General features: G+C 44.5%; 1 protein-coding gene across 1 annotated transcript in view; it reads right to left on the reverse strand.

Moving 5' to 3' along the window:
- Nucleotides 1-27940, reverse strand: part of LOC144752367 (E3 ubiquitin-protein ligase TRIM11-like) — a 167253-nt gene that overhangs the window by 37083 nt on the left and 102230 nt on the right. The window contains exon 4 of the mRNA XM_078640301.1: nt 23078-23100. Coding sequence (XP_078496427.1) covers nt 23078-23100 — 23 coding nt within the window. The remainder of the gene's footprint in view (nt 1-23077; nt 23101-27940) is intronic.

Here is a 27940-nt window from a genome sequence, read left to right on the forward strand (position 1 = left end):
AGCTGCCCCGATTCAAAGGATCTCTGACTGATCAATGCCCCCCCCCCCCCCCCCTACCCCATGAGATCCGATCAGACACACATTCCGGGAATCGACGGAATGTCCTGGTGTGCGATAGTCATCACCTACTGTGACCGGGGTAGGGACTTCTACTGTAAATGTGTGTGGGAACAGGCCCAAAGTGAGGATTCCGAGGATGTCTTTCCGTACATCAAAGTATTGACAAGAATGTTTTTCATGTAATAAAGCAAACAACCTGTGTAGAAGATGCCAGGCCTCAAAGATGCGTTTAGAGCACCTCGAGAAGATACCCTGTTGTCTGATTTGACGTGTTCTGCTCCGTCGGAATAAACTCCTGTTTCCTGCCTTCCTGTCTCCAGCGCCTGCCTCTTTGTTTGGTAATATTGAATGGTATGAGAGGCGGTTATCGCCGGGCAAACACTGAAGGTTCTTGGTCGACATCGGCCCTACCTTTCCACAGCGGTGGAAGGGAACAGCAGATCAGCACGGGAGAAGAGACCAGGGTTTTGGAGAAGGGGACGGGGTGGAAGAGAGCAGCAGATCAGCACAGCAGAAGAGAACAGTGAGTTAAAGAAGGAGGCGGGTGGAATAGAATAGCAGATCAGCAGAGGAGAAGAGAGCAGGGAGTTAGAGAAGGAGGTGAGGTGAAAGAGAACAGCAGATCAGTACCAGAGAAGAGAAAAGGGAGTTAGAGAAGGAGGCGGATGGAAGAGAGCAGCAGATCAGCACAGGAGAACAGAACATGGAGTTAAAGAAGGAGGCGGTTGGAAGAGAGCAGCAGATCAGCACAGGAGAAGAGAACAGTGAGTTAGAGACAGGGCAGGTAAAAGAGAACAGCAGTTTAGCACATGAGAAGAGAAAAGGGAGTTTGAGAAGGAGGCGGGTGGAAGAGAGCAGCAGATCAGCACAGGAGAAGAGAAAAGGGAGTTAGAGAAGGAGGCGGGTGAAAGAACAGCAGATCAGCACAAGAGAAAAAAACAGAGAAGGAGGCGGGTGAAAGAGAACAGCAATTTAGCACAGGAGAAGAGAAAAGGGAGTTGGAGAAGTAGGCAGATGGAAGATAGCTTAAAGATTATCACAGGAGAAGAGTAGGGAGTTAGTGAATGATGCTGGAGGAAGAGAGCAGCAGATCCGCATGTGAGAAGAGAACAGAGAGTTAGAGAAGGAGGTTGTGGAAAGGAACAGCAGATCAGCACAGGAGAAAAAAACAGGGAGTTAAAGGAGGAGGTTGGGTGGAAGAGAGCAGCAGATCAGCACAAGAGAAGAGACCAGGGAGTTGAAGACTGAGGCGGGTGGAAGAGAGCAGCAGATTAGTACAGTAGAAGAGAACAGGGAGTTAAAGAGGGAGGCGGCTATAAGGTAGCAGCAGATCAGCACAGGAGAAGAGAAGAGAACTGGGAGCTCGAGAAGAAGGCATTTGGAAGAGAGCATCAGTTCAGCTCGGGAGAAGAGACTAGGGAGTTGGAGAAGGAGGTGGGTGGCAGAGAGCAGCATAGCATCACAGCAGAAGAGAACATGGAGTTAAAGAAGTAGGAGGGTGGAAGAGAGCAGCAGATCAGCACAGGATAAGAGAACAGGGAGTTAAAAAGGATGCGGGTGGAAGAGAGCAGCAGATCAGCACAGGATAAGAGAACAGGGAGTTAAAAAGGATGCGGGTGGAAGAGAGCAGCAGATTAGCACAGGAGAAGAGAACAGTGAGTTAGAGAAGGGGGTGGGTGGAAGAGAGGAGCAAATCAGCACAGCAGAAGAGAACAGGGAGTTAAAAAAGGAGGTGGGGTGGAAGAGAGCAGCAGATTAGCACACGAGAAGAGAACAGGGAGTTAAAAAAGGAGGTGGGGTGGAAGAGAGCAGCAGATTAGCACAGGTGAAGAGAACAGTGAGTCAGAGAAGGAGGCGGGTGAAAGAACAGCAGATCAGCATAAGAGAACAGGGAGTTACAGCAGGAGGTAAGGTGGAAGAGAGCAGCAGATCAGCACAGCAGAAGAGAACAGAGTTAGAGAAGGAGGTGGGTGGAAGAGAGCAGCAGATCAGCACAGCAGAAGAGAACAGGGAGTTACAGAAGGAGGTGGGTGGATGAGAGCAGCTGATTAGCACAGGTGAAGAGAACATGGAGTTAAAGAAGGAGGTGTTGTTGAAGAGAGCAGCAGAACAGGATCCACCCGGAGCTGGAATGTACAGAACCTGGGAAGAAAAACCAATGAAATATTGGGCACAATGCTCGCTTCTTTTTCCGTAATCCCGCGCCCCGCACACGCCCACGCCCCCAGCATACGCCCACAGCACACGATATGAGACATGGCATGAAGTGCGGAACGTACCACACGCCCCCAGCGTTTGTCACGCCCACAGCACACGCCCACAGCACAACGCAGACACGCCCACAAGGGTCTACTTTGCTGGCACGGTTCTTTGACCTTTTAAATGTATATGGTGGGCGTCTGCATAGCCTATGTCCTTCTGCTGCAACTGCCCTTTCCAACGCTGTATTGGGTGTTGTGATTGGTGCTGTGGTGCTGTGGTTCCTGAGATTACCCGCCTCAAAGGTTTGGGCTCTTTCTTTATTATATTAGTATAGATTGGGATTTGCTGGGCACTTTGGGCCCGATTCACAAAGGTAAACTGAGACAAAGATCTAACTTTACGACTTTCGTAATTCACAAAGGGCATTTACGAGTAGTAAAGTTAGACTTTTGTCTCAGTTTTGGTCTCAGTTAAACTTAAGACTAAAACTTAAGTTTAACTGAGTCAAAAGTCTAACTTTTCTTCTCGTAAATGCCCTTTGTAAATATTAAAATGTGTAAAGTTAGACTTTCATCTCAGTTTACCTTTGTGAACTAGGCCCTTTATTTCTACCTCATCATATCGACCTTATCATAGCTAAAGACAACATCATTCAACTTGAGGACATTTTACCCTGTGACTGGTTGGATCATCACCAAATATCTTGCTGCATCCTGGAAAAAGGTCATGCACAGACAGGGCCGACCACGTAAAATCAAACAACTGTCTCGTAACCCGAGACACATCAACATTAGTGATCTAACATCCATCACCAAGAATAGTCTTAAGCCACCCCCTAACATGACCAATCTGGACGACCTAACTGATCACCACATTAACCATATGACTAGTATTTTCGACTGTATTGCGCCTAAGCAACTCAAAAGGTTTCCGATCAAACAATCCAAACCTGGGTTCAATAGCTCCCTGTTAGAAGCGGCTGTCTCTAGTTGGCAGAGGTATACACTTCTGACAAATAGGGACACACCTTTTCTAGTCAGGGCAAGGGGATCACACACTTAGATAACCCCTGCTCACCCCCTTGGTAGCTTGGCAAAGCAGACAGGCTTATCTCAGAGGCAGTGTGTTAAGCATTTATGACCACATACAGTAATAAAGTGAATACACTACAAATGGACACGACACCGTAGTATTATAAAAATGAGGATGTTTATATAAGGCTTAGCACAAGACCAAATAACGACAAAAATATCCCACAATCTTAATAAATACTCTTGGAAGAAAAAAAATAATAGTTCAAGCATAGTTTCTTCTTAGCACAAAGTCTTTAGTAACAAAAGCAACTCTTCTTCTTTAAAACACAGTTATTGGCAACAATGTAACCCACCCGGGAGTCACAAGACGTCGAGGCAAAGTTAATCCAAAGGTTCGGCGGCGACCGCGAGGAGCGCTACGTCTAGCCCGGAGTCGCACAGACCCCCAAAACACAGTACCTTGGAAAAAGTGAAACACTCGATGATCAGCGGCGTCGAGATGTCCGGCGTCGCGTCTTCGGCGTCGATTGGACCTCGGAGTCGGGGCGATCTGCAGCGGCGTCGACAGATGTCAGGCAGGAGCAGCGCTCATGAGGTGAAGCAGGATGCGGCGGCGTCGATGTTGATGATGATGTTGCAAGAGTGGGCAGCGCTCATGGCGTCGAGAGGGCTTGGTGTCGAGGCGTCGGCTTCGCTACTAGAGTCGATCGGGCCCGGCGGCCGGCGTCGAGGATGCGGGACACGGGAGCTGCACTCGCGATGTCGAGCTGGATTCGTCGGCGTCGAGATTGCTGGATTCTTCAGAGGTGCTGGATTTTCAGGTTCCAGCAACAAGCACTTTCAGCAAATAAATGAAGTCCTTTGACCCTGTGACTTCAACAGGAGACTGGCACTCTTCCAGTCCTTGGAGATTTCCTTGGCAAAGCTTGAGAGTACACACTTAGTTCCTCTCTCCTGGTTCCTTGGCAAAAATAAAGAAGCAACTGCAGGATTCCCCCAACAAACAGCACACTGGCAGAAGGGGTAGGCAAGTCCTTGGATCAGCAGGCTTCTTGTCCTTGGTTCAGGTTTCCTTGTCAGAAGTGATCTAAATTCTTGGTTCAGGGGTCCTTCTCTTATACCCCTTCTTGGCTTTGATCCCTTTGTCCATGAAGGGGAATTTCCCCTCATCCTGGGTTTGTTGTGGGTGTTGCCAGGTCGAGGCAACTGGCCTATTCACTGTGCAGAGCAGAGTCTTCAGCCGCCCAGCAGGAAGTGGGGCCAGCATTGTCACTGGCAGGGGCAGGGCCATCAGTCGCCCAGTAGGAGGTGGGGCCAGGATCGTCCCTGGCAGGCACAGAGTCATCAGTCGCCTGGCAGGAGGTGGAGCCAGCATTGTGTCAGGCAGGGCAGGCTATCAGGAGCTACTCTTCCCCTACTCTCAATGCAAATGCCCCACTCACCCCACACTGACTCATTCAGACCTCTGTAGCCACCCAGCTCCTGTCACACGCACACCAAACCAGCAGAGACCAGTAGGTAGTCAGACAAGAAAATAGCCACTTTCTAAAAGTGCTATTTTCAAACACAGAGTCCAAAAACCATCCACCCAAACGGATGCTATATTAAACCCTGAGTTCAGGGATACCAAACTCGACATTGCACCATGCTCCCTGAGCCCGCTAGGATTATAGCATTAATAACCCAGGCAGCCCATTCTAACTGATGGAGAGCAGGTAACCTTACAATAGTGAAAAACGAAGATGGCTGTAATTCACTATTAGGACATACCAACCTTGTCAGGCTTGTCCTACCTTAAGCTTACAATGCACCCTGCCCTTGGGCCTACCATAGGGGTGATTACCACCCAGAAAACCTATAAGAGGTAAGAAGCGACATCTATCATCATAGACAGGTCATCGCCGGCGAATAGGACACCAAATGAGAACACTGAAATTACGGATATAGACGACAACAAGGCTGTACACGACATGGACATAGACGGAACAGACTACCTAATTAAGGATGTTATCGAAAGCAACACGGCGGTCCAAGGCTTGAACAGAGACGGAGCAGACTACCAAAGTAATCATGATATCGAAGACAACACGGCGGACCAAGGCTTGAAATTGAACAGAAACGAAGCAGACCACCAAAGTAAGGATGTTATGGAAGACAACTCGGCGGTCCAAGACTTGATCAGAAACGGAGCAGACTACAAAATTATCGGTAAGAAGGGAAGAGATCCAAGGAAAAGATCAAAACTCAAACCAGGAAACCCAAAACAAGGGCATAGAAATAGGAAAATGAACAAACTTAATACCTCATTACAAACTCGAAGAATAATCAAAGAGCTTCAATCACAAATGGGCAGTATTCTATGCACGGTCCAAGAGATGAAAGAGATGCTTGAAATCACAGTTAGCACCCACAAAAAAGTCGAACACATCCAAGAAGCATTACTTAATTTCCAAAAAGAGGGAAATAAGATGGCATTGCCCCTATCAAACAGGCAAAATCGACCTGACAGGAACTTCAATCAGCTAACGGAAGAAGAAACGCTATCCTTACTTCGGGAATACGAAAACACCGACATAGCTAGAGGGGAAAAAACCAAAACTGTCCGGATCAATGCTAACAGAACAGCAAGACTCAATGAAAGGAAAACCAATCTTAACCTACAACAAATACAACTAATTGCGAACTCACAGAACGGGATCACACAGAGCACGGGGAAACCTCTAAAATGTCTACTCCTTAACTGTAGGTCGGCAGCAAAACACGCATCAGATATAGCTGATCTCATCATGAACAAAGACATTGATGTGACAATTCTGACGGAAACGTGGCTATCAGAATCCTCGTCTCCATATATGGACCTACTAGTTCCCCCACAGTATAGTATTGTGAGACTCGTTAGGCCAAAAAAGTCAGGAGGGGGGGGGGGGGGGATCGCCTGCATTTACCGATCTGAAATAGAAGTCAAACTAATTCCATCAGAACCGCTTGCATCCTGTGAACACCTAAATCTCAAGATAAGATCAGAAGATAATCAAAAATGCAATCTACATGTACTCTACCACCCTCCAGGTAATAACACTACCTTCATAGACAAGTTAATGGAAATCATCACCACCGAAGCCAACTCAGAAACTAATAACATTGTCCTGGAATGACAAAGACGACAAACAGGTCAACGCTCTGAAAGAACTTCTAACAGAGTTAAATCTTAACCAAGCATGCAAAGAGCCAACACAAGAAAAAGGAGGCACGATAGACTGGATAATATCAAAAACTAACAATTCCTCAATTATATCAATTGAGCCGTGCGACTGGTCAGAATACCACGCCATAACCTTTCTGATAAACAATTTGAAACGGAACAAGACCTTACAACCCACCAGACATAAGAAATGGATGCGAGACATGAAAGATCCGAATATTGCATTACTAGTGGAAAGCTGTGCAATGAAATTGATCCCACCAAACAACCTGCAGAGCGTAGAGGAACTTACTGATCATTACACTAAAACAGTAATGAATATAGTCAACACTACGATGCCACTAAAAATGAAAAGAGTCACAGAGAAGACAAAAAACCCATGGTTCAATGAAACACTGAATGAAGAAAGGAGGAAACTAAGACTAGCGGAAAGAAAATGGACAACGCCCATCATCGCCCGAACTGAAAGCACTCAGAAGAATAAGAAGCGAATACAACAAAAAGATACTAAACTCCAAAAAAGAATTTATCAGATCTGAACTAGATAACGCCAAAAACAGACCTCGGAAATTATTCGAGATTCTAAAACAACAATCCAATAAGTTAGCTAAAACCAGTCAAGAAACCACAAAAACGCAAATAAGCTGTGAAGAATTCTCAACATTCTTCACAGAGAAGGCAAACAAGTTGGAAAGAGAGCTCAAGAAAGAGGCTGACAACATTGGCAATACGGACAGACAGAATCCCAATATCACCGTAGATAATACCCTTGATAGGACTAAAAACAAGGCACAATGGGTTAACTTCAAACTACTGGATCAAAATACCATAGCCAGAACACTATCTGACATCAAACCTAACAACCACTATAATGATCCACTACCATCAAAATGCGTCAGAGAAATAAACCACATTGTGATTCCCATCTGGACGAAAATAGTAAACGCCTCTCTATCACAAGGGATCCTTCCAGACTGCCTAAAAACAGGTCAAGTCGTCCCCATCATCAAGAAACCGACAGCGGACCCAGCAGATCCAAATAACTTTCGCCCAGTGACCAACATCCCTATACTTGCCAAACTCATAGAGAAATGCGTACAAAAGCAACTAAGTCAACACATAGCTAATTTCTCGCTACTAGACGACTGCCAATCAGGATTCAGGACAGGACATAGCACAGAAACAGTGATCCTACATATTGTCGATGATGCACTACAGGCACTGGACAGTAATCAAACATGTCTACTTATCCTTCTGGACCCATCATCAGCATTCGACACGGTAAATCATGAAAAACTACTGAAACGACGCCAAGACAGGATGGGAATGGCTGGAAATGTGCTTAAATGGTTTGAATCATTCCTGCAAAATAGAACGCAAAGATGCCTGGTCAACCAATCACTATCACCTGCATGCCCTAATTCAATTGGAGTTCCGCAAGGCTCTACATTATCCCCATCACTGTTCAACCTTTACATCGAACCACTCACTGAAATCCTCCGAAAGTCAAAAATCTCCTACCACATGTACGCGGATGATACCCAAATATATATCAAGATCGCATCCAGGGAAGACATCATGAGAATGAATGAGACATTAAAATTGGCATTACGATGGCTAGCTGACAACCATCTAAAACTAAACACACAAAAAACGGAATTCTTACCAATATCCCCTCCGAAGATACACACAGAAGTGAAGGAATAGACCAATATGATCACAGCATTAAATTGCACCCCTACCCTAGTGGGCTCAGCGAAATCACTAGGAATCACACTAGATGAGAAATTAAACATGAAATCCCATATCAACACAATGGCAAAAAGCGCCCGCTACCATCTGAACTACATCAGAAAAGTGAAACCATTCATATCCAAAGCAGACCTCAAACTGGCAGTTCAGTCTCTAGTTATCGCGAGGATTGAATATGGATGTACGATGCTAGCGGGGCTACCAAAAATTTCAACAGCACCCCTGAAGGCATGTCTCAATGCAGCAGCAAGACTAATCACTGGATCAAGGAAATTTGACCACATTTCGCCACACTTAAAGGCATTAAATTGGTTACCATACGAAGCCAGAATCCAGTTAAAAATGGCATGCATAACACATAAGGCACTCCACCACAATACACCCAACTACCTTGCTCAGAAAATTAAACTATCTGGAGGGAACAGACCAGCCAGGAGCACAAAGGAGCTAATGTTGAGACCAGCCATCATTCGGAAGAAGAAAACTTACGACAGAGCTTTCTCAGGAGCAGCTCCTAGAATCTGGAATTAACTTCCTTCTAACATTAGAAAGATTGAAAACACTATGGGCCATATGTATGAAGGTTTTTTCGATTCGCAAAGGCCGAAATTCGCCGAATTTCGGCCTTTGCGAATCGGAAACGGCCTTTTTAGCATATTTGCTATGTATGAAAAAATAGCAAAATAAGGAATTGCAAAATTTTGCGATTCCTTAATTTGCTATAGCATTTAAGGAATCGCAATTTTGCGATTCCTTAAATGCTATGTAAGAAGCATTTTCCTATTGGAAATATAGCTTAAGGAATCGCAAATTACCACCAACTATTAGTTGGTGGTAATTTGCGATTCCTTGTAAATATGCACAATCGTGCATTTGTGAGGGTGGCATATGACGCACATAAGTGCCCATTGGGCATGTATGTGCGCCATATGCACACACATGTACTTTTCAGGGGTGCAGCAGGGTGTTCCTGAGACACCCCTGCACCCTTGAAAATTCGCACATTTTGCGATTTTGAAATTGCGATTCGCTATTTTCCCTTTAATTTCTATGGGCCAAGAGGCCAATAGAAATGAATGGAAAGTATTCATTATTTGCGAATTTGCAATTTGCGAATTCGCAAATAAGGAATAGTAAGGAATCGCTAAAATTCCTAGATTACCTACATACATACCGTTTTGAGAATTCTAAATAGCGATTCCTTAAGATTCGCTATTTAAAATTCGCAAAACGGTACAATGATACATATGGCCCTATATCCTTTACGAGGGAAACTAAGATCTTCCTAATGAGTAAATTCCTTCCATAGTCATAACATGAGAAGACAGAAGGCATGCTCATTGGCAGGAATTGAAACAGACTCAGAAAATAAACATTCAGGATTGTTGGATTCAGTTACACTTTATATTGTGCCATATTCTAAACCGTGGCTCTTACTTATGTTGATATACTTTATATTCTTGTAGAAATGTGTTCTTATATTTTCATTTTATGTGCCATATATGTTCCTACCTCTTAATGTTGTGAAAGTTGTTACAACTATACAGACTATCACTACCTCATGTAATGTGAAGCGCTCTGATACCCAAGGGTCTTGTTCGCGCTATACAAAACTCTAAATAAAATAAGACTAACATGAAGTTAAGGGAAGGTTTAGGGGCTGGCAAGTAGGTGTACTTGCGCAGTCCGCGTGACAGTACCAGACTGCACGTAGGTCTGCAATGGCAGACCTTTAGACATATTTTACCAGGCCGCTTCTGTGGGTGGCACAACAAGTGCTGCAAGCCCACTTGCAGCATTTGTATTTACAAGCCCTGGCACTCCTGGTGCACTCTACTAGGGACTGACAGTAAACCAAATAAGCCAAACATGGAATTCAATTAATACAGCAATTTCACATAGGGAGCACTTGCACTGTGGCACTGATCAGCAGTGGCACAGGGCCCAAAGCAATATACCAGCAAAAACATCGTAAACAGAGGAGGCAAACAGAAAAAATGGAGGAGAGACTCATGCCAATGATGCCAGGTCTAACACTCCCTAAATGATTAACGTTGCAAACGTAGGCTTTCAGAGAGACTTTGGAGAAACTCTCTCTCCACTTCCAGCCTCAATCAGTTAAGGAAGATGAGAAGCGCATACAACAAACACATTAGCAATGCTAAAACCGATCACTTCAGGGCTCAGCTTGACAGCGCTAAAAACAGACCCAAGAAACTCTTTGACATCATCAAGCAGCAAGCTAACCACTCTACCGACCATAGCTCGACACATGTGATCTCCTTTCCTAGTGGAGAGGACTTCTCAGCACACTTCTCTGAAAAGACGAGGAAAATTGAACTTGAGCTGCAACCTACCACTCCACATTTGCTCCCTGTGAACTCCCTCACATCATTAGAGGAACCTACGGAACCCCTGCAGTGAGCGCACCTTCCTTCCACATAATTTGCGCTCCCAAAAACAACGCATCTTGGAATACTTTTCTTCTTCCAGAGGACACGGAGCTGCTCCAATCTATGGTGTCCTTAAAACCTTCTATTCCCTTCAGCCATCCACTACCAGCCAAGTTTTTTAAAGATCTCAATTCAGCCATCCTGCCACTGTGGTCCCGAATCATCCAAGAATCCCTCTTACATAGGAGGATTCCAGATTGCCTCAAGTCGGGTCAAGCCACTCCCATCCCAAAGAAGCCCAATGCCGACTTAGCTGATCCTAACTACTTCCGTCCGATCACCAGTATCATGACTCTAGCTAAACTGCTTGGGAAATGCGTCCACACACAGCTCTGCAACCATATTGAGAAATGTCAATTCGTTGACCTCTACCACTTGGGTTTCAGAGCCGGGCACAGTACTGAAACAGCACCAACTCACATCGTTGATGACACCTTGAGATCTCCTGATCAAAATGTCCTTGTCTTCTGATAATTCTTGACCGGTCCTCAGCATTTGACACTATTAAACATGAAAACCTAATTGCTCTTCTTCAATATAGGATGGGATTTTCGGGCCAATGTTAAACTGGTTTGCCTCTTTCGTAGAGAACCGCACCCAAAGAATCAAAGTTAACCAATCCCTTGCAACCAATACCCTGGTCACCAATGGAGTACCTCAAGGCTCCACACTTTCGCCCACTCTTTTCAACCTTTTTATGGAACCTCTCTCCGATATTTTGAAATGGTCTAACATCCAGTACCATATGTATGCGGATGACACTGAACTATATTTGCAGATCACCGCTCCAGATGACAAAAAAACTCTAAATGATGCACTCCGAAAAACTCAAAAATGGTTAACTCATAACCACCTACTGTTAAATACTCTCAAAACTGAATTCCTTTCGATTTCCCCCCACGCCCCCCCCCCAAAAACTCTGCACCTACCCATGACTGGCTAAAACAACTTTCTACTCTTAACTGCACCCCGCATGTTGTTGACTCGCTAAATCTTTAGCCTTGGACAAATACCTAAAAATGCTAAATCACATCAGGGCTACTTTTAGGGGAGCCAATCTTCAGCTCAACATCCTTAGGAAAATCAAGCCTTTCCTTCCTCCTGAGGACATCCAGCCAGCTGTACAATCCCTAGTTATCTCACACTTGGAATATGCTTTGGTGACCTTGCTGGGCTACCTAAAACTCCACTTAGAGCAACAATGAACACTTCGGCCAGACTCATCACTGGCTCTATAAAACTTGACCACATTACGCCAGACCTAATTCAACTAAACTGTCTGACCATTTAAGCGAGGATCAGGCTCAAGATAGCTTGCCTGATGCACAAAGCTATTCATCACAACACCCCTTTTACCTGGCAAAAAACTTGAGATATCTGGCTCGAGATTAAACTTCAGAAGCTCTAACACCCTATTATTGAATCCTCCCAAATTCAACAAGAAAGTAAATAACAATTGTGCTTTTTCTTGTCTTGCTCTCAGAGTATGTAACACTCTTCCCCCAGAGATCAGAACCAACTCATCTACTGCCTCTTTCAAAAAACATGTCAAAGGGCTACTCCCGAATGACCTCCAACAGTATTAACATGGATATTATCTCAATCTACTTTCTCTGGTCTGGATACTCTCTTTTAATGTGCTGTTTCAATTGGTTTTATGTTTCTTCTCTGCTGAAACCATTCTGGTCCCACTAATCTAGCTGACTTGCCATGCCCCCCTTTGAACTTGTGTTTTCCCCTCTTGACTTTTTGATTGTTAAGTTATCTCTTCTGATCCATTTTGTTGTTGTACTCATACTTACGTCACTTTGTACAGCGCACTGCTACCCGTTTGGGTCATATTCGCACATTATAAAACTTTTCAAATAAATATAACCTGACAGAGATAAAACCCTGTATTACGCGTCTTGTGGGCCACTAGTTTTGTTTATTCTACGAACAGATACAGAGACCGGTTTTTACAGCTACCAGAAATCAGAAGATGGCCTCCTTTCATGGCGTTTGCCAGACAGGACAGGTAAAGGCAAATGTATATTTTATTGTTGTTGTAACAAGCTTTATTTCGATATCGTATATCTTAAAAAGCAGTACAAAATTAGATAAAAACAGTAAAAGATTCAGTGCATAATTATTAACATACAGTTGATAATAAACAAGAATAGATTTTGCACATGAAGACAGGCTAAAATAAGTACTTAGACAAGGTACAGAAGCCTAGAAGATCTAAGACACCAAGCCCAACCTAAGAATCTGGCCAGGCCACATGCAAACAGGGGACGAGGATCAGATCTTAGAATTCGTAATGCTTCTTCATGTGATCTAGTACCAAGACTCCTGCAGAGTGGTTTCAGCCATTTGGCACGTGGGGCTGCATAGGCAGGGCATTCAAATAGTAGGTGGGGGACTGACTTGGTCCTATTCGCACAGAAGGGACAATAAGATGTCGTCTGTGCGGGTACCTTCCAACTTGCAGTTAATTTACCCACTGGAAGTGGACCCACCCTGAATTGAAAGTATAACGCCCTCTCCGAAGATTTTAAAATCGTATCCATATATGGTTCACATAGGGGCACCTCCTTGACCATCAAAAATTCCACACTTGTTTTACAAAGATTGACCTTACTATTTCTGCCATTAGTCACACAGATCCAGTATAGCTTCTTCAGGATTGACTTGGGCGGGGCAGATCTACTGAACCAGGCATCTTCGAGACCCAGGTCACAAAGAAGGAGCTTGACATCCTTTAGCCAGCGCACCTTAGGCCAACCTGGTAAAGAGAGGAGATCATTGAGGCCCTCTGCATAACTGGACAGTTCTGGGACCCTCCAAATTCGTGCCCACAAAAGAAGGGGGCGCAGTCTTGCCAGATCACTAATAGGCCGAGTACCTGCATCTAAGAGGAGTGGGAGGGATGGTGTACTATACGGGAGACCCATAAGGTCTTTGTGAAATTTATTTTCTGATCTGGACAGGGAGTCTACATTCTGCATGCCCCACAGCTCTGCCCCATACAAAGCTGCGCTCACTGCTCTGGCCCTGTATATATCGAGTACTGGAGCAATGGGTTTTAGAGACGAAGCGCGTTGTTCCTTGAGTAGGGTCCCCGCCACCCTCTTGTGAGTCAGCAGCATTTTTTGGTGATGGGGTTTCCAACTCATGGAATCACAAAGGCGGATGCCTAAGTAGTCGAACTCCTTAACCCTCTCCAGTGGGACAGAGTCCAAGAGGGGAGGGTTGATAGACTTCTTTGGCGGGTTTAGGACCAAGAATTTGGTTTTCTCTGCGTTAATAACAAGACCCCTTAGGTCACAGAAGGCCTTAAAATTGGTTAGAAGACTTTGTAGGCCTACTGGACTTTTGGAGAGGCAAATGTATATTTTATTGTTTTATAGCCTCAGCAGCCGGGGAGGCAGCCATAGGAATCACATTTCAGTTAGACATCACAGGTCCTCAGGCCTTGGGATGCATTCATAAATGATTCCGGGGGCACACGTATATTCCTGAATCAGACTGCAGGACCCAGTGTTTAGTAATTGTATAGTTATTTAGTCCCTGTCGGCACAGCACCCAGGATAATATACTGCATTGCTAAACACTTATAAGGTCCCAAAGGCCACAGCACTGTAAAGCAGAGCACATGGGTAAATGATATTCTCATTTACACCGCAATAGCTTTAACTCTCGCAAATTTCTAGACCTATTGCATTGCAAATGCTTGTTAATGCTTACAAGGACAGGGTGCATTGTATTGAAAACGTAGGACATGTGTTTCCATTGTACATATTCTAGCAGTGAAAATCTCATTTTACACTGCATAGGCCTATCTTTCCCATAGGCTAACACTGAGTTACCTTATTAAACTTAATAAGTGATAACTTCAGTTTGGGGACAGATAGGGAAATATGTTTACACTCAAATACATTTTAATTGAAAATTACAATTTTGAAAACGCCACTTTTAGAAAGTTATTTTTGCACTTCATAGAAAGTTGGCATTTTTCTGCTCAAATCACTTGTGCCTGTATGCCAGTGTCCTCATTTACATGACTGTGATTGGCTCACGTATTGTGGGTTGTGTATTCCTTCCAGACACTGAGCAAAGCATGTGAGGGGAAAGGACCTTCCTGATAGAATGGTTGGGGAAAAGCTGGACCCTAACTTAACTACATTTCTAAAGACTCTGCTTGCAGCACACACAAGGGAACCTAACATTAGGCTGGCCTTGCCTTTGTCACCTTGGACAGTTCTGAGACACAACCAGGGGATGGGGAAGAACTGACCAGAACTAGCTTTAGGGTTCGTTGGGGAATTTCCCCACACAAAGCTGCCACTAGTATGAAACTGGTACCTTCAAAGCATACCATCAGAACACTCCTATTAGTTTGGAAGATTCAGAAGGACTGCCCTGCTGCTGGAAGGACTGCATTGATGTGTGAAAAAAAGGACTGGACCTGCTTGCCTTCATCACAAGGGTTGGTCAGCTGATGCCCTGTGTGACCAGTACCAACTTGACTGGCCTGGACCTGCCTGAGCCTGTTGTTGACCTCTGTCTGAAGCGAGTCCCGATTCACAACAGGTAACCTCAGGTCCTGGACCGTTGGCTGGCATCAGTGGAAGCGCCTCCTGCAGAAAAGGTGAAGAAACAGATGTTTTGGTCTCCTCTTGGCTGCAAAGCCATTTCTTTGCGCCACAAATGGACCAGAAATGCAAAGCTTCAGCGGGACTTGATATTCACTACGACAACAACCGTTCATGATGACTGCCAATGGGAGGCCACTGCCACCCAGAACAGCACTTGTTGCAAGGACTTGAGAAAGTAACTTCCTAGTGGGACTACCATAGTCCTAGAGTCAAATCTACACTCCATTTCTATTGTCCTGACCTTGTAACTATATTCCACTTCCCCGTGACCAGATACTTGAAATTGGGCTTTGTACTTCTTGGCGCTATTTCTACTAACAACTTTAAAAATGAATAACTTTGGTTCTATTGATTGGATTCATGTTCTTTTGGTATCATTTTATTTATTAAAATAAACTCTATATTTCTAAATTGCTTTGGGATTTTTATGGTTCACCCTCATAAGGATTGTGGTTGTTGCTTGAGTGGGGTTCTCACCCCATCAACTAATATCCCAATATCATACAGATATAATAGAGTGAGACCTAGTGAGACCACATGAGGTGGTGTAAAAGCACAAGACTTGGTAAAACCACAGGAGGCGGTATAACAGAGAGAGACCTTGAGCGACCACAGGAAGAATAACTCAGCGAGACCTAGTGATGACTGGAGGAGGTACAAGAGAGCCAGGCCTTGTGAGGCCACAGGAGGGGGTATAACTGAGCGAGACCTAGTGAGACCACTGGAGGAGATACAAGAGAGCCAGGCCTTGTGAGGCCACAGGAGGGGGAATAAATGAGTGAGACCTAGTGAGACCACTGGAGGAGGTACAACAGAGCCAGGACCTGTGAGGCCACAGGAGGGGGTCAGCAGAGCCAGGCCTGATGAGAACACAGGAGGGTACAACAGAGTCAGGGGTGATAAGAATTTTACAAGGCATACAACAGATTCAGTCCTTGCGAGAGGACATGAGGGGAAAATAGAGCTAGGCCATGAGAGACTACAGGAGGGTAAAACAGGGCCATACCCTGTAAGACCAGAGAAAAGTGCACCTCAGACAAGCCTGTAGAGAATAACCAAGACAGGACTTGAGATCACACAAATGGACAGCAGAGCCGGGCCTCTTGAGACACCAAGAGGAATACGATGGAGCGAGACCAGTAAATCCACAACCAGGCGTTAAAATACCCGGGGGGGCGGGAGACCACAGCCAGGCCTCAAGGCTGGAGGAGGGTACAACAGAGACCCGGGCATGAGACCACATGAGGAGAAAACAGGGCCATACCTTGTGAGGCCAGAGTCCGGTGCACCTGAGAAAAGCCTGGTCAGACTACAGGGGAGTATAACCAAGACAGTAACTGAGATCACAGGAGAGGACAGCAGAGCGAGGTCTCAAGAGACACCAGGAGGAATACGATGGAGCGAGACAAGTGAGACATCAGCCAAACCTTACAACGCCCAAGGAGGGGAGAGCATAGCCAGGCCTCAAGACTAGAGGAGGGTACAACAGAGACAAGGGCACAAGACTACAAGTGGGGTACAGCAGAGACAGGACTCATGAGATCACAGGATGACTACAAACATCAGGTAGAGTTCACAGGAATCTGTCCTTCTCTGGACTGGCCATTACCCCCCCCAAGTCTCTTTCCATGTAAAACCTCAATGAAATGATCCAGAGACATGTTCTATGTCCTACTGCTCTCAGATAACATCATTTCTCAATTGATGAATCCCGGTTTCTAATAAAAAAACAAGCTCCAAATCTGTACCCTCCCCTCGTTCAATCCCACCCTCTCTTTTGTTCACTTACGAGTCCAACAATCTTCAGCGCAGCAGCAGATGTCTGTTGTGCTTATGGAAGTGTGACAGTAAGTCTGAAGCAAAGCTGGAATAAAGAAATAGGACATACACAACAAATATTTGGTGGAGGATCTCAGGGCGGGTTTAACGACCAACCAGGTACATGCCCCAAACAGTACTATCACAACACAAAATACCTGGGGGTCAAAAAATAAAAGTCAATCAGAAAGGATCTCAACACCGATACTACACCAATAACACCCGTGAGAACATTGTGCATGTTAAAGGTGCCGGCCGAATCAAGGCTCAAGAGCATATGGAGAAAATGATTCCCATCAGAAGCCACACTGTACCGCCCTCTTTCTCATCATTTGGGTTCTCCTTACCCAGGAGACAATAACGGCTGGTCAGATGTAACCAGGCCGATAAATGGGTGTAGCACGGTTACAACGATTTTTTTACAACGCACTACCATTACATCGCAACTTTTACCACGCAAACCATTACAACGCAATGCGCTGGGGGGCGCTCTAGGATAGGGAATGTATTTAATATACTATCCAACACCTTCCCTGCTATCCACGGGGACTGGAGTTGGAATAGTAAATTAAATAATTCACTATCCAGCGCCTAAAAGCATTATGCGTTGTAATGGACTGCGTGGTAAAAACCGCGTTGTAAAGGCATGCGTGGTAAAAGCATGCGTTGTAGTGACACCAATCCCGATAAATGTGATAAGTGGGAGGTATGTTGTGCAAAAAATTAAAGAGGCTCCTGAATAAAGCAGTGTATGGTGATAATAGTGAAACATCTGACCAGCCGTTATTGTCTCCTGGGTAAGGAGAACCCAAATGATGAGAAAGAGGGCGGTACAGTGTGGCTTCTGATGGGAATCATTTTCTCCATATGCTCTTGAGCCTTGATTCGGCCGGCACCTTTAACATGCACAATGTTCTCACGGGTGTTATTGGTGTAGTATCGGTGTTGAGATCCTTTCTGATTGACTTTTATTTTTTGACCCCCAGGTATAAAGAAATAGGAGCCTGTCTCCTTTTGGGTAAAACCTGGGCTTGTTCTTCTTAATACTTTTAACTTTTGTTCTGTGTCTCGTTTACAGGCAGCTGCCAATATTAGTGAGTCCGATGCGGCAAAGCAATGCTGCACTTTTCTAGAATCTCACACCGCCTTAGTTGACAGATTTCTCTCAAACAGAAACACTAGAACTGTTCTCCTCGCAGTGCTAGATGATATTAGAATTGCTGTGGATGTCATCAACCCAAGACATGAAGAGCATATGTTTGTTGACATGTTTTGTCACTTTTAACCCCTTAACTGCTGGGCTTCCCCCCCACCCCCAGTGCTGAGCACTTATTTGGGGGAGTTCCAGCTCAGAACCCTGTAACTTTTTGTCCATATAAAGTATCCACATCAAATTTGGGTACTTTTCTTACAACATCCGGAGGATTCTAAAGGTACCCAGGGTTTGTGGATTCCCCTGGAAGGACCCAGAAATTAGCCAAAATACAACTAAATTTTTAATTTTGGGGAAGAATGGGAAAAACATGCTGCAGATGAAAGAGTCTGTTTTTTCCATGCAAATGGTACCAACAAATGGTTTGTAGTACTGATATCACCATCTTCCCAGCTTTCAGGGACTGACAGACTTTTGTCACAAAACCAAATTTATTTACAAAGTTTTGGCATTTTACTGGGACAAAGCCCATTTTTGCTATTTTTTGTGCTTTCAACCTCCTTTCAGTTATTGATAAAAATGGGTATGAAAGCAATAGCGGATCCTGAAAAGCTATACATTTTTTTAAAGTAGACAGAACTCGTAGTTCAGTAAGGGGTCATTTGTTTAGAATCTTCAAGGTTTTCTTCTAGAAACTAATATTTAAAAATAGGAAACATTGAAAATGAGTTGAAAATTCAGCCATTTGTGCGAACGTTGTCACCTGTAACTTCTTTTAAGTATGACAGATTGTTTAAAGCAATAAAATACTGTTACATCCACAAGACCCTTCTGGTTGTGGAGATATATAGGACTTGTAGGTTCACCAAGAATCCAATGTGCCCAGAGCCAATAATGAGCTGCGCCTTGCTATGGTTTTTTATTGTGTTCCAGGTATACAGCAAACCCCTTGGTAAAATATAAAGAATGAAAAATAGGTATTGAGGAAAACTATGTATTTCCAAAATGGGAACAACATATGGAGTTTAGAAGCAGTGGTTATGTGTACAACTCCATATATGTGGGTACCTATACCAGCATCTGAATTAGAGGACTTTTTTGAAAATTATACTTTTTTACACACTGTCCTACATTTGGAAGGGATAAATGCACAGGAAGTCAATTGGCAAAAACACTTCTACTATTCTATGTTTCTCGAAGTCTCCCGGTAAAAATGGCACCTCACTTGTGCGGGTAGGCCTAGTGCCAGTGACAAGAAACGTCGCGAAACGCAATGTGAACACACCATATTTTTACAGTGAAAACTGACCCTTGAAGTGACTAGTTGTAGATTTTTATCCCTAGCTCTGCAGGTACCCTGGGAAACCTAGCAAACCTATGCATTTTTTAAAACTAGACATCCAGGGGAATCCAGGATGGGGTGACTTGTGTGGCTTTTACCAGGTTCTCTTACCCAGAATTCCTTGCAAACCTCAAACTTTGTAAAAAAAAAACACACATTTTTCTCAAACTTCTGTGATGGAAAGTTCTGGAATCTGTGTGGATCCACAAAATTCCACCCACCCCACATTCTCCAAAGTCTACTGATAAAAATTATACCTCACTCGTGTGGGTGAGTCAAGTACCCGGGACAGGCAAGGGCCCAAAACATATTGTGGAGACATGAAAATCACCTATCACAAAAATACCTGGTTTTGTAAAGTGAGGGCACTTGGGTTTTTGGCCCCGGACTCAGAGGCCATCTAGGGAAGCCTGCCAAACCCACACATTTCTGAAAAGTAGAAGCCCTGGGGAGTCCAGGGAGGTATGGCTTGCATGGATCGGGCTAGGGGATTCCCTAGCCCGAATCCCCTGCAAATCACAAATATAGCTACAGAAACTCACATTTTACTTAATTTCTCTGTGGGAATGTTGTGGGATCACCAGCCTGACACAAATTTCCTACCACCTAGCCGTCCCCCAGGTCTCCCGATAAAAATAGTACCTCACTTGTGTGGGTAGGCTTAGTGGCTGCAACAGGAAATGGCCCAAATTGTACTGTGGAGACTTCAAAATAACCTATCATAAAACCACCTGGTGTTGCAGGGGGGTCACCTGTTTTTTTGGCCACAAGGCTCGCGACGGTTTAGGAAAACCTACCAAACCCACACATTTTTTAAAACTAGACACCCTGGGGAGTCCAGTGAGGTATGGCTTGCATGGATTCCCCAGCGTTTTCTTACCCAGAATGCCCTGCAAACATCATATTTAGCTTTGAAAATCACTTTCCACACATTTCTGTGTGGATTACTGTGCCGGCACAAATGGCCTACCACCCTTGGTCTCCGAGTAAAATGATTCTTCACTTGTGTGGCTCTCTAATGCAGAATCAGCAAAAAACATATTAGTGTTTTTAATGTAGCGCTTAAAATTTGCGGTGCTACTCCTTTAAGCCCTATGTTTTTAGCTCTTCCCAGTCACAGGCCTTTGGCCCACCCACATAAGTGAGGTATCATTTTTTTCGGGAGAACAAGGAGAACGTTGGGTGGTAGGACATTCGTGCCGGCACGGTGATCCCATGCAAAAAATTATAGAGAAAGTGATTAGTTTTGTTTAATTTGAAGTTTGCAGGGGATTCTGGGTAAGCCATAACTCACTGGACTCGCCAAGGTGTCTAGTTTGCAGAAATGTGTGGGTTTGGTAGGGTCCCCTTGATTGTCGTGAGCCCGGTGGCAAAAACCTAGGTGCCCCCTCCCTGCAAAACCAGGTCGTTTTTATGATGGGTAACTTTGAAGTCTCCACAATATTTTTTGGTCCCTTGCCTGTCGTGGGTACTTGACCCACCCACATGAATGAGGTATCATTTTTATCGGGAGACCTGGGGGAGCGCTGAGTGTTAGGAAATTTGTGTCAGTCCGGTGATCCTACAACTTCTCACACAGAAATTTGAGAAATATTAGATTTTTTCAGCAACATTTGAAGATTGCAGGGTATTCTGGCTAGGGAAACGTTGGGAGATCCAGGCAAGCCATACCTCCCCGGACTCTCCCGGGTCTCTAGGTTTCAGAAATGTGTGGGTTTGGTAGGTTTCCCTAGATGGCCTCTTTTGGTATTATACTGACCGATCACCACCAGTCAGTAATAAAATGCTTCTTGCTTATTTCCCACTCCACTAGGAAATGTGCAAGACAAATATTCATATATTTGCCCTTTTCATTGTACTGCACTACACATGGAATCACTTCCCTTGTTTACCCTGGGTGACCAGTTTCCATTCTGAACTGGTCTACTTTTATATGTTGTTCTTTGTACTTCCCTTTCTACATCTGAGGAAACTTCGCTCTCCTTGTGGTGAACTAATGTTTACTTTTCCACACACTACTATATTTTCCTCAGCATGGTCGCATATACACACAATTGTATATATATTTTAAATAGATTCTGATAAGATCTTCTCTGTATCTCTCGGACTACTTTTGGACATTGTCCTTACTACAGGGCACTCAGGTATTCTATATTTTATTAAATCTCACTACTAATGTTTATTCTATCCTTGCATGCAAAATGGAACACTAAATACACATATGTCTTCGTATCTAAGAAAGCACAATGCATGCAAAATCAAGTTTTTCGCTTGTATTATAATATCTACAGGCATTCTCGATGGCCCCCTTCCTTGGGTTCTCATCTTACGGTCAACATCACCTATCATGGGTACCACTTTTTATGACTTTGGGTGAGCGGACGCTATCATGCATTTTTACACAATATCCTCAGGGCAGTGTGACCAGCATATTTAATTTCATGTCACTATTTTCCAACGCCTCTTCACTGTTATATGAGGTTGACTCGTAAGAATTTTACGTAAAAGATTTCATGAGAGATGATGTTCCATTCCAGTGTTTGTATTTCGTATTTCTGCATCCTTGACAAACCCCAATGGACGAAACACGTGTCAGCTGCTTTTGCTCATATAGACCAGATATTGGCCATTCCTGCTTATATATAAACCGAACATTGTGAAAACTACAAATGGAATAAAATAACTTCACAAAAAATAACAAAAATTTGATGGACTTCATATTAGGACTAACTTCTTTATTAAATGGAATTTCTATGTGTTCTCTAGTACTTATTATTTTGTATATTTTTTGCCAAGGACATTGTCCTAAGCAGGTGTACCATGGTAGAGGTGCTACCATGGTACTGCAGACACCCTGCCACCCCTAGGTGGCAGGGTGTCTGTAGTACCATGGTAGCACCTCTACCCCACATGAAGTTATATGTGTATGTTCTAACATCCCTAACAATAGGGCTGAAAATTGGATCTGCAACTGTTGTGAGCATAGCCACCATTTGTGTCTGTATAGTTAGGACATTATGACTTAGTTTTTGCCCAACTCTGAATTGAGCAAAATTTGGGGGACTTTTCCAGAATGGGCTTGCTTTTTCTGTATGTTCAGGGTACTTTTCGTACTACTTCAGTTAAGCTTTAAAGATACAAATATGTTTTATGAGGACAGCAGCTCATTTCTGTGGCAATTTTTCAAGACTCAAAAGAGTTTGCTGAAAACTTGTAGGGACTTAAGAAAATGTAAGAGAGTTTCCTGATGTTGCAGGGGAGGTTTCTGAGGACTTAAGATTTTTTTTTGAGAATTTAAATGGAATTTATGAGGATCTGAAAGTTTCCTAACACTTTGTGTGAGCTCAGAGTGGCATTTACACACAGCAGCATTGAGACCTGCTCCTTACACCGTGACAGGAGCATAATAAATCAGTCTTACCTGCTTAGGGTGCTTCTGACATCCTGCAAAACAGAGAAACAAACACAGTGAAATCAGGTTCCACAGGAGATGTCAAAGTTATGGCAGTATTTTTAGGAGTGAAACACTTAACTACCTATGGTTAGAGAACAGTGACTGGGGTCCCATGACACAGCACATTCTAGGGTATCGCATGACTAAGCACAAAATGTGATATTCTGAATGAGATCACAGGATATAACAGAAACTGATACTCGGAATGGTAATGACAGAGCACAGTGTCATTCTGAATGGAGTCACAAAAAACAGCACATTCTGATATTCCGAATGAGGTCACTTGGCACATTGTATGATGTTCTCAACAGGGTCACATGCATGGGCATCATTTAGGGATTGCCAGGGGTCACAGCTGTGACTCCAGGCTTGCCCATTGTGACCCCTGACACTGCTTGTGCGACCTCTGGCTTCAGAGGTAGCAAAATGAGTACCAAGTACACAGAGGAAACTCGCCCTTTTGAGAGCCGTGCTCCACCTTTGTTTTCAGCCATTTTTATATTAAACTAATAGTGAATAATAGATTATTATTATTATTAACTGGTAGTGTAATAGAAAATGGAGCACAAGGATCTAGAATGACAACTTCTGTGGCAGATGTCTTAAAAAAAATGCTTTTAAATGTATGTAGGGTACGTGCTTGGGATCAGAGTGTGGTTGTGTGTTTGTGAGTCTGTTGGTAAGTGTGAGCATGAGTGTGTATAAGTAAAAGTGAGTGTCAGTGACAGGCAGTGTGTGAGAGCCTTTAGAAGGGAGTGAGTGAGAATAAGTGAGAATGAGTGGCAGTGAGCATGAGTGAGACAGAATGAGTGACAATAGGAGTGAGTGCACAAGTGATAAATTATGAGTAAGATCTAGAGTCAGTGTGAAGGAAGGAGAGAGAATGAGCGATAGAGTGTGTGAGAATGACAGAGTTAGAGAAAGAGAGTATGAGTGAGTATGATGGTGTCAGAGTAAGAATGAGTGAGTGTGAGGTAGAATGAGTGAGAATGAATGAGTGTGGTTGAGTAAATGTGAGTGATATGATGTAATGCTTGCTAGTCTGCCATTGGCCCTAACATACTGAAGGTAATTCGTAGCTTATAGAGGGACTCATAGAAAACGTCTACTGCTGGAATACTGGAGGCAATTGTTGGCATGGCCAGGCACCTGTGAATAGTACTGCTACTGTCACACCGGAGGCAATTGTTGGCATGGACAGGCACCTGTGAAAACTACTGCTACTGTCACACTTGAGGTCATTTTTGGTGTGGGGGTAACTGTGGCAAAATACTGGAACTAGCTCATTGGAGATGCTTTTTGGCATATGGGAAGAAATCCATGACATAAGGGGGCAACAATCACAACATTCTAGCCCTGATGTACTAGATTTAAATCCACCCTCTGCAGTTTCTCTATGGGGTTGTTGCCCCCCTGGACCTTAAGATGCATTTAGAAAGTTTATATTACCGGCGGCCATGCTTATATTACAGCCGTGGGCTGGCTGCACATTGCAAGCAGCAGACATTCAATTTATGAGTGGGCGGGGTGGGGCATCATTATGGACAGCACTGGAAGAGTGTCTGGGTCTAAAGACGTGTAAGTGCGCATGTCAGGGTGAATGGGTGTCTTCCTATGACCAACACAACATGCGCACATAAGGCCTCTCCTACCTGCACAACGTTAGTGAGCCAGGGATCACATCTGCAGCCTCCCCAGTCTCCTAAGGAGAGCTGACTTTGCCTGCTCCAGCCAATCCCAACGCTGCTCTTATGCTGTGAAGCAGCTTCTGGAAATGAATGTGTCCGTCTGTAATGCAACTGGTGCTCATGTAAAGCGCTCTGATACCTTCGGGTTGAGTTTGCACTCAGTAAAACTAAAAGAAAAATTAAACTGTTATCTCAGGAAAGGCCACTTAAATACTGGTTCTTTTGGCAGTGCAGGCTGACTGCTGGGGAAGCGGGTGGGGCATGTTTACGACTCCTAAAGACCCTCACTGGAAGCATTATAAATTGTAATAAAATAATGAGAGAAATGTAAAATAGGTTCCTGGCTCTGGTTTGTGCCTATAATTCTACCGTCTTTGAGGGTACTGCTCCTGCATCTGGGTATTGCCTACTGCTGGGGTCTCCAACTTTTTCTGCAATAAGAGCCACTTATGATCGAAAAAAAGCACCCGAGCTGCAATCATTTGTGTTGCAATAGTGACCAGGTCAGACAAGATTACAGGAGTCGTCGTCCCGTGCACGATTTCCAGCAATTTCAAATGCCTCTGAATGATGGTAACACGTGCAATAGCAATAGTAATAATCCATCCCTCCAAAGCTGCACGAGTAATACATGATGACCATAGGTGCCATGCCCACTGCCCATGGTAATAATATTAATAATACGTCTCTCCGAAGCTGCATGAGTAATACATGACAGCCATAGGTGCAATGCCCCCGGCTCAGGGTAATAATATCAATAATACGTCTATCCAAAGCTGCTTGAGTAATACATGACGGCCGTAGTTGCAATGCCCCCGACCCATGGTAATAATATTAATAATATGTCTCTCAGAGGCTGCATGAGTAATACATGACGGCCGTAGTTGCAATGCCCCTGACCCATGGTAATAATATTAATAATCCATCCCTCCAAAGCTGCACGAGTAATACATGACGCCCGTAGGTGCAATGCCCCCGACCCATGGTAATAATATTAATAATACGTCTCTCCAAAGCTGCTTGAGTAATACATGACGCCCGTAGGTGCAATGCCCCCGACCCATGGTAATAATATTAATAATACGTCACTCCAAAGCTGCATGAATAATACATGACGGCCATAGGTGCAATGCCCCCGACCCATGGTAATAATATTAATAATACGTCTCTCCAAAGCTGCTTGAGTAATACATGACGCCCGTAGGTGCAATGCCCCCGACCCATGGTAATAATATTAAAAATACGTCTCTCCAAAGCTGCTTGAGTAATACATGACGCCCGTAGGTGCAATGCCCCCGACCCATGGTAATAATATTAATAATACGTCACTCCTCAGCTGCATGAGTAATACATGACAGCCATAGGTGCAATGCCCCCGGCCCAGGGTAATAGTATTAATAATACGTCTCTCCAAAGCTGCATGAGTAATACATGACAGCCATAAGGGCAATGCCCCCGGCTCAAGGTAATAATATTAATAATACCTCTCTCCAAAGCTGCAGGTTTTATCACTCAAATAACAGCTTTAAATATATCTTGGTAATCCATTTTCCTTCTAAACATTGGTTCATGAGTTCTGAAACCAAATACATGTTCATCTCAAATACACACTTCAGAATTTTAGTAAATATATTAATTCAACATAGCAAAAACGTCTAATTTAGTAGGCTGGCTACACACGAGAGCTACTTGTAGGTAGCTGGGGAGACGCCAGTAGCTCACAAGCTAATCGTGGGAGAAGCCTGGTCTATTGAAATTATAAGCCAGTAGAGTGACTGCCTTAGTGGGTGGTGCAAGCAGGGGACCATTATTGTCAGATAAACCAAACGCTTAGGACCCTTTGAGGTTCATCAACAGGCCATGGGCCATCGTCCACGACAGACACAAGAGGTTCATAAACATGTCAGGAGTCATCTTCCAGTAATTACAAGAGGGGGTAATCCATAAGGTCATTGGAGAGCATCCCAAAAGGAGTTGCGAGGTCATATCAACGGGTCGGGTCCATCATTCCAGCAGGAGGCAAGAGTGGTCCTCTCTTGTGAGAAGGATGAGCCTCCCTTGGACTGTGGGTCTTACGGGTGCCATTTCATTTCTCAGCACCGACACAAAACTATGGGCCAAACCTTATCTTCATTGGTGATGGTGGGCTTGATTCCCATACTCGTCACCCGGGAAACATATGTTTACTATCTATCATTTTCTTAGAAGCAGAAATGGCATTTGAGCATGTGTTTAGATTGACTGGTAAATCACATGTTTGTACCAACATTGACAGGTCATGGTCATTATAAACTACTTCAACTTACACTGTTCCAGAACAGACTGTGGAATCAGAGAGGGATGTTCTCTGCCACCCTTGGAGGAATGCTGTCTGTCACCCTCAGAGGGATGCTCTCAGTCACCCTCAGAGGGATGCTCTCAGTCACCCTCAGAGGGATGCTCTCAGTCACCCTCAGAGGGATGCTCTCAGTCACCCTCAGAGGGATGCTCTCAGTCACCCTCAGAGGGATGCTCTCAGTCACCCTCAGAGGGATGCTCTCAGTCACCCTCAGAGGGATGCTCTCAGTCACCCTCAGAGGGATGCTCTCAGTCACCCTCAGAGGGATGCTCTATGCCACCCTCAGAGGGATGCTCTCTGCCACCCTCAGAGGGATGCTCTCTGCCACCCTCAGAGGGATGCTCTCTGCCACCCTCAGAGGGATGCTCTCTGCCACCCTCAGAGGGATGCTCTCTGCCACCCTCAGAGGGATGCTCTCTGCCACCCTCAGAGGGATGCTCTCCGCCACCCTCAGAGGGATGCTCTCCGCCACCCTCAGAGGGATGCTCTCCGCCACCCTCAGAGGGATGCTCTCCGCCACCCTCAGAGGGATGCTCTCTGTCACCCTCAGAGGGATGCCTTCTGTCACCCTAAAAGGGATGCCTTCTGTCACCCTAAAAGGGATGCCTTCTGTCACCCTAAAAGGGATGCCTTCTGTCACCCTAAAAGGGATGCCTTCTGTCACCCTAAAAGGGATGCCTTCTGCCACCCTAAAAGGGATGCCTTCTGCCACCCTGGGAGGGATGCTCTCTGTCACCCTGGGAGAGATGCTCTATGTCGCCCTGGGAGAGATGATATCTGTCACCCTCAGAGGGAATGCTCTCC

This window comes from Lissotriton helveticus, chromosome 5_1, assembly GCF_964261635.1.
Source record: "Lissotriton helveticus chromosome 5_1, aLisHel1.1, whole genome shotgun sequence".
In the NCBI taxonomy this organism is placed as follows: domain Eukaryota; kingdom Metazoa; phylum Chordata; class Amphibia; order Caudata; family Salamandridae; genus Lissotriton; species Lissotriton helveticus.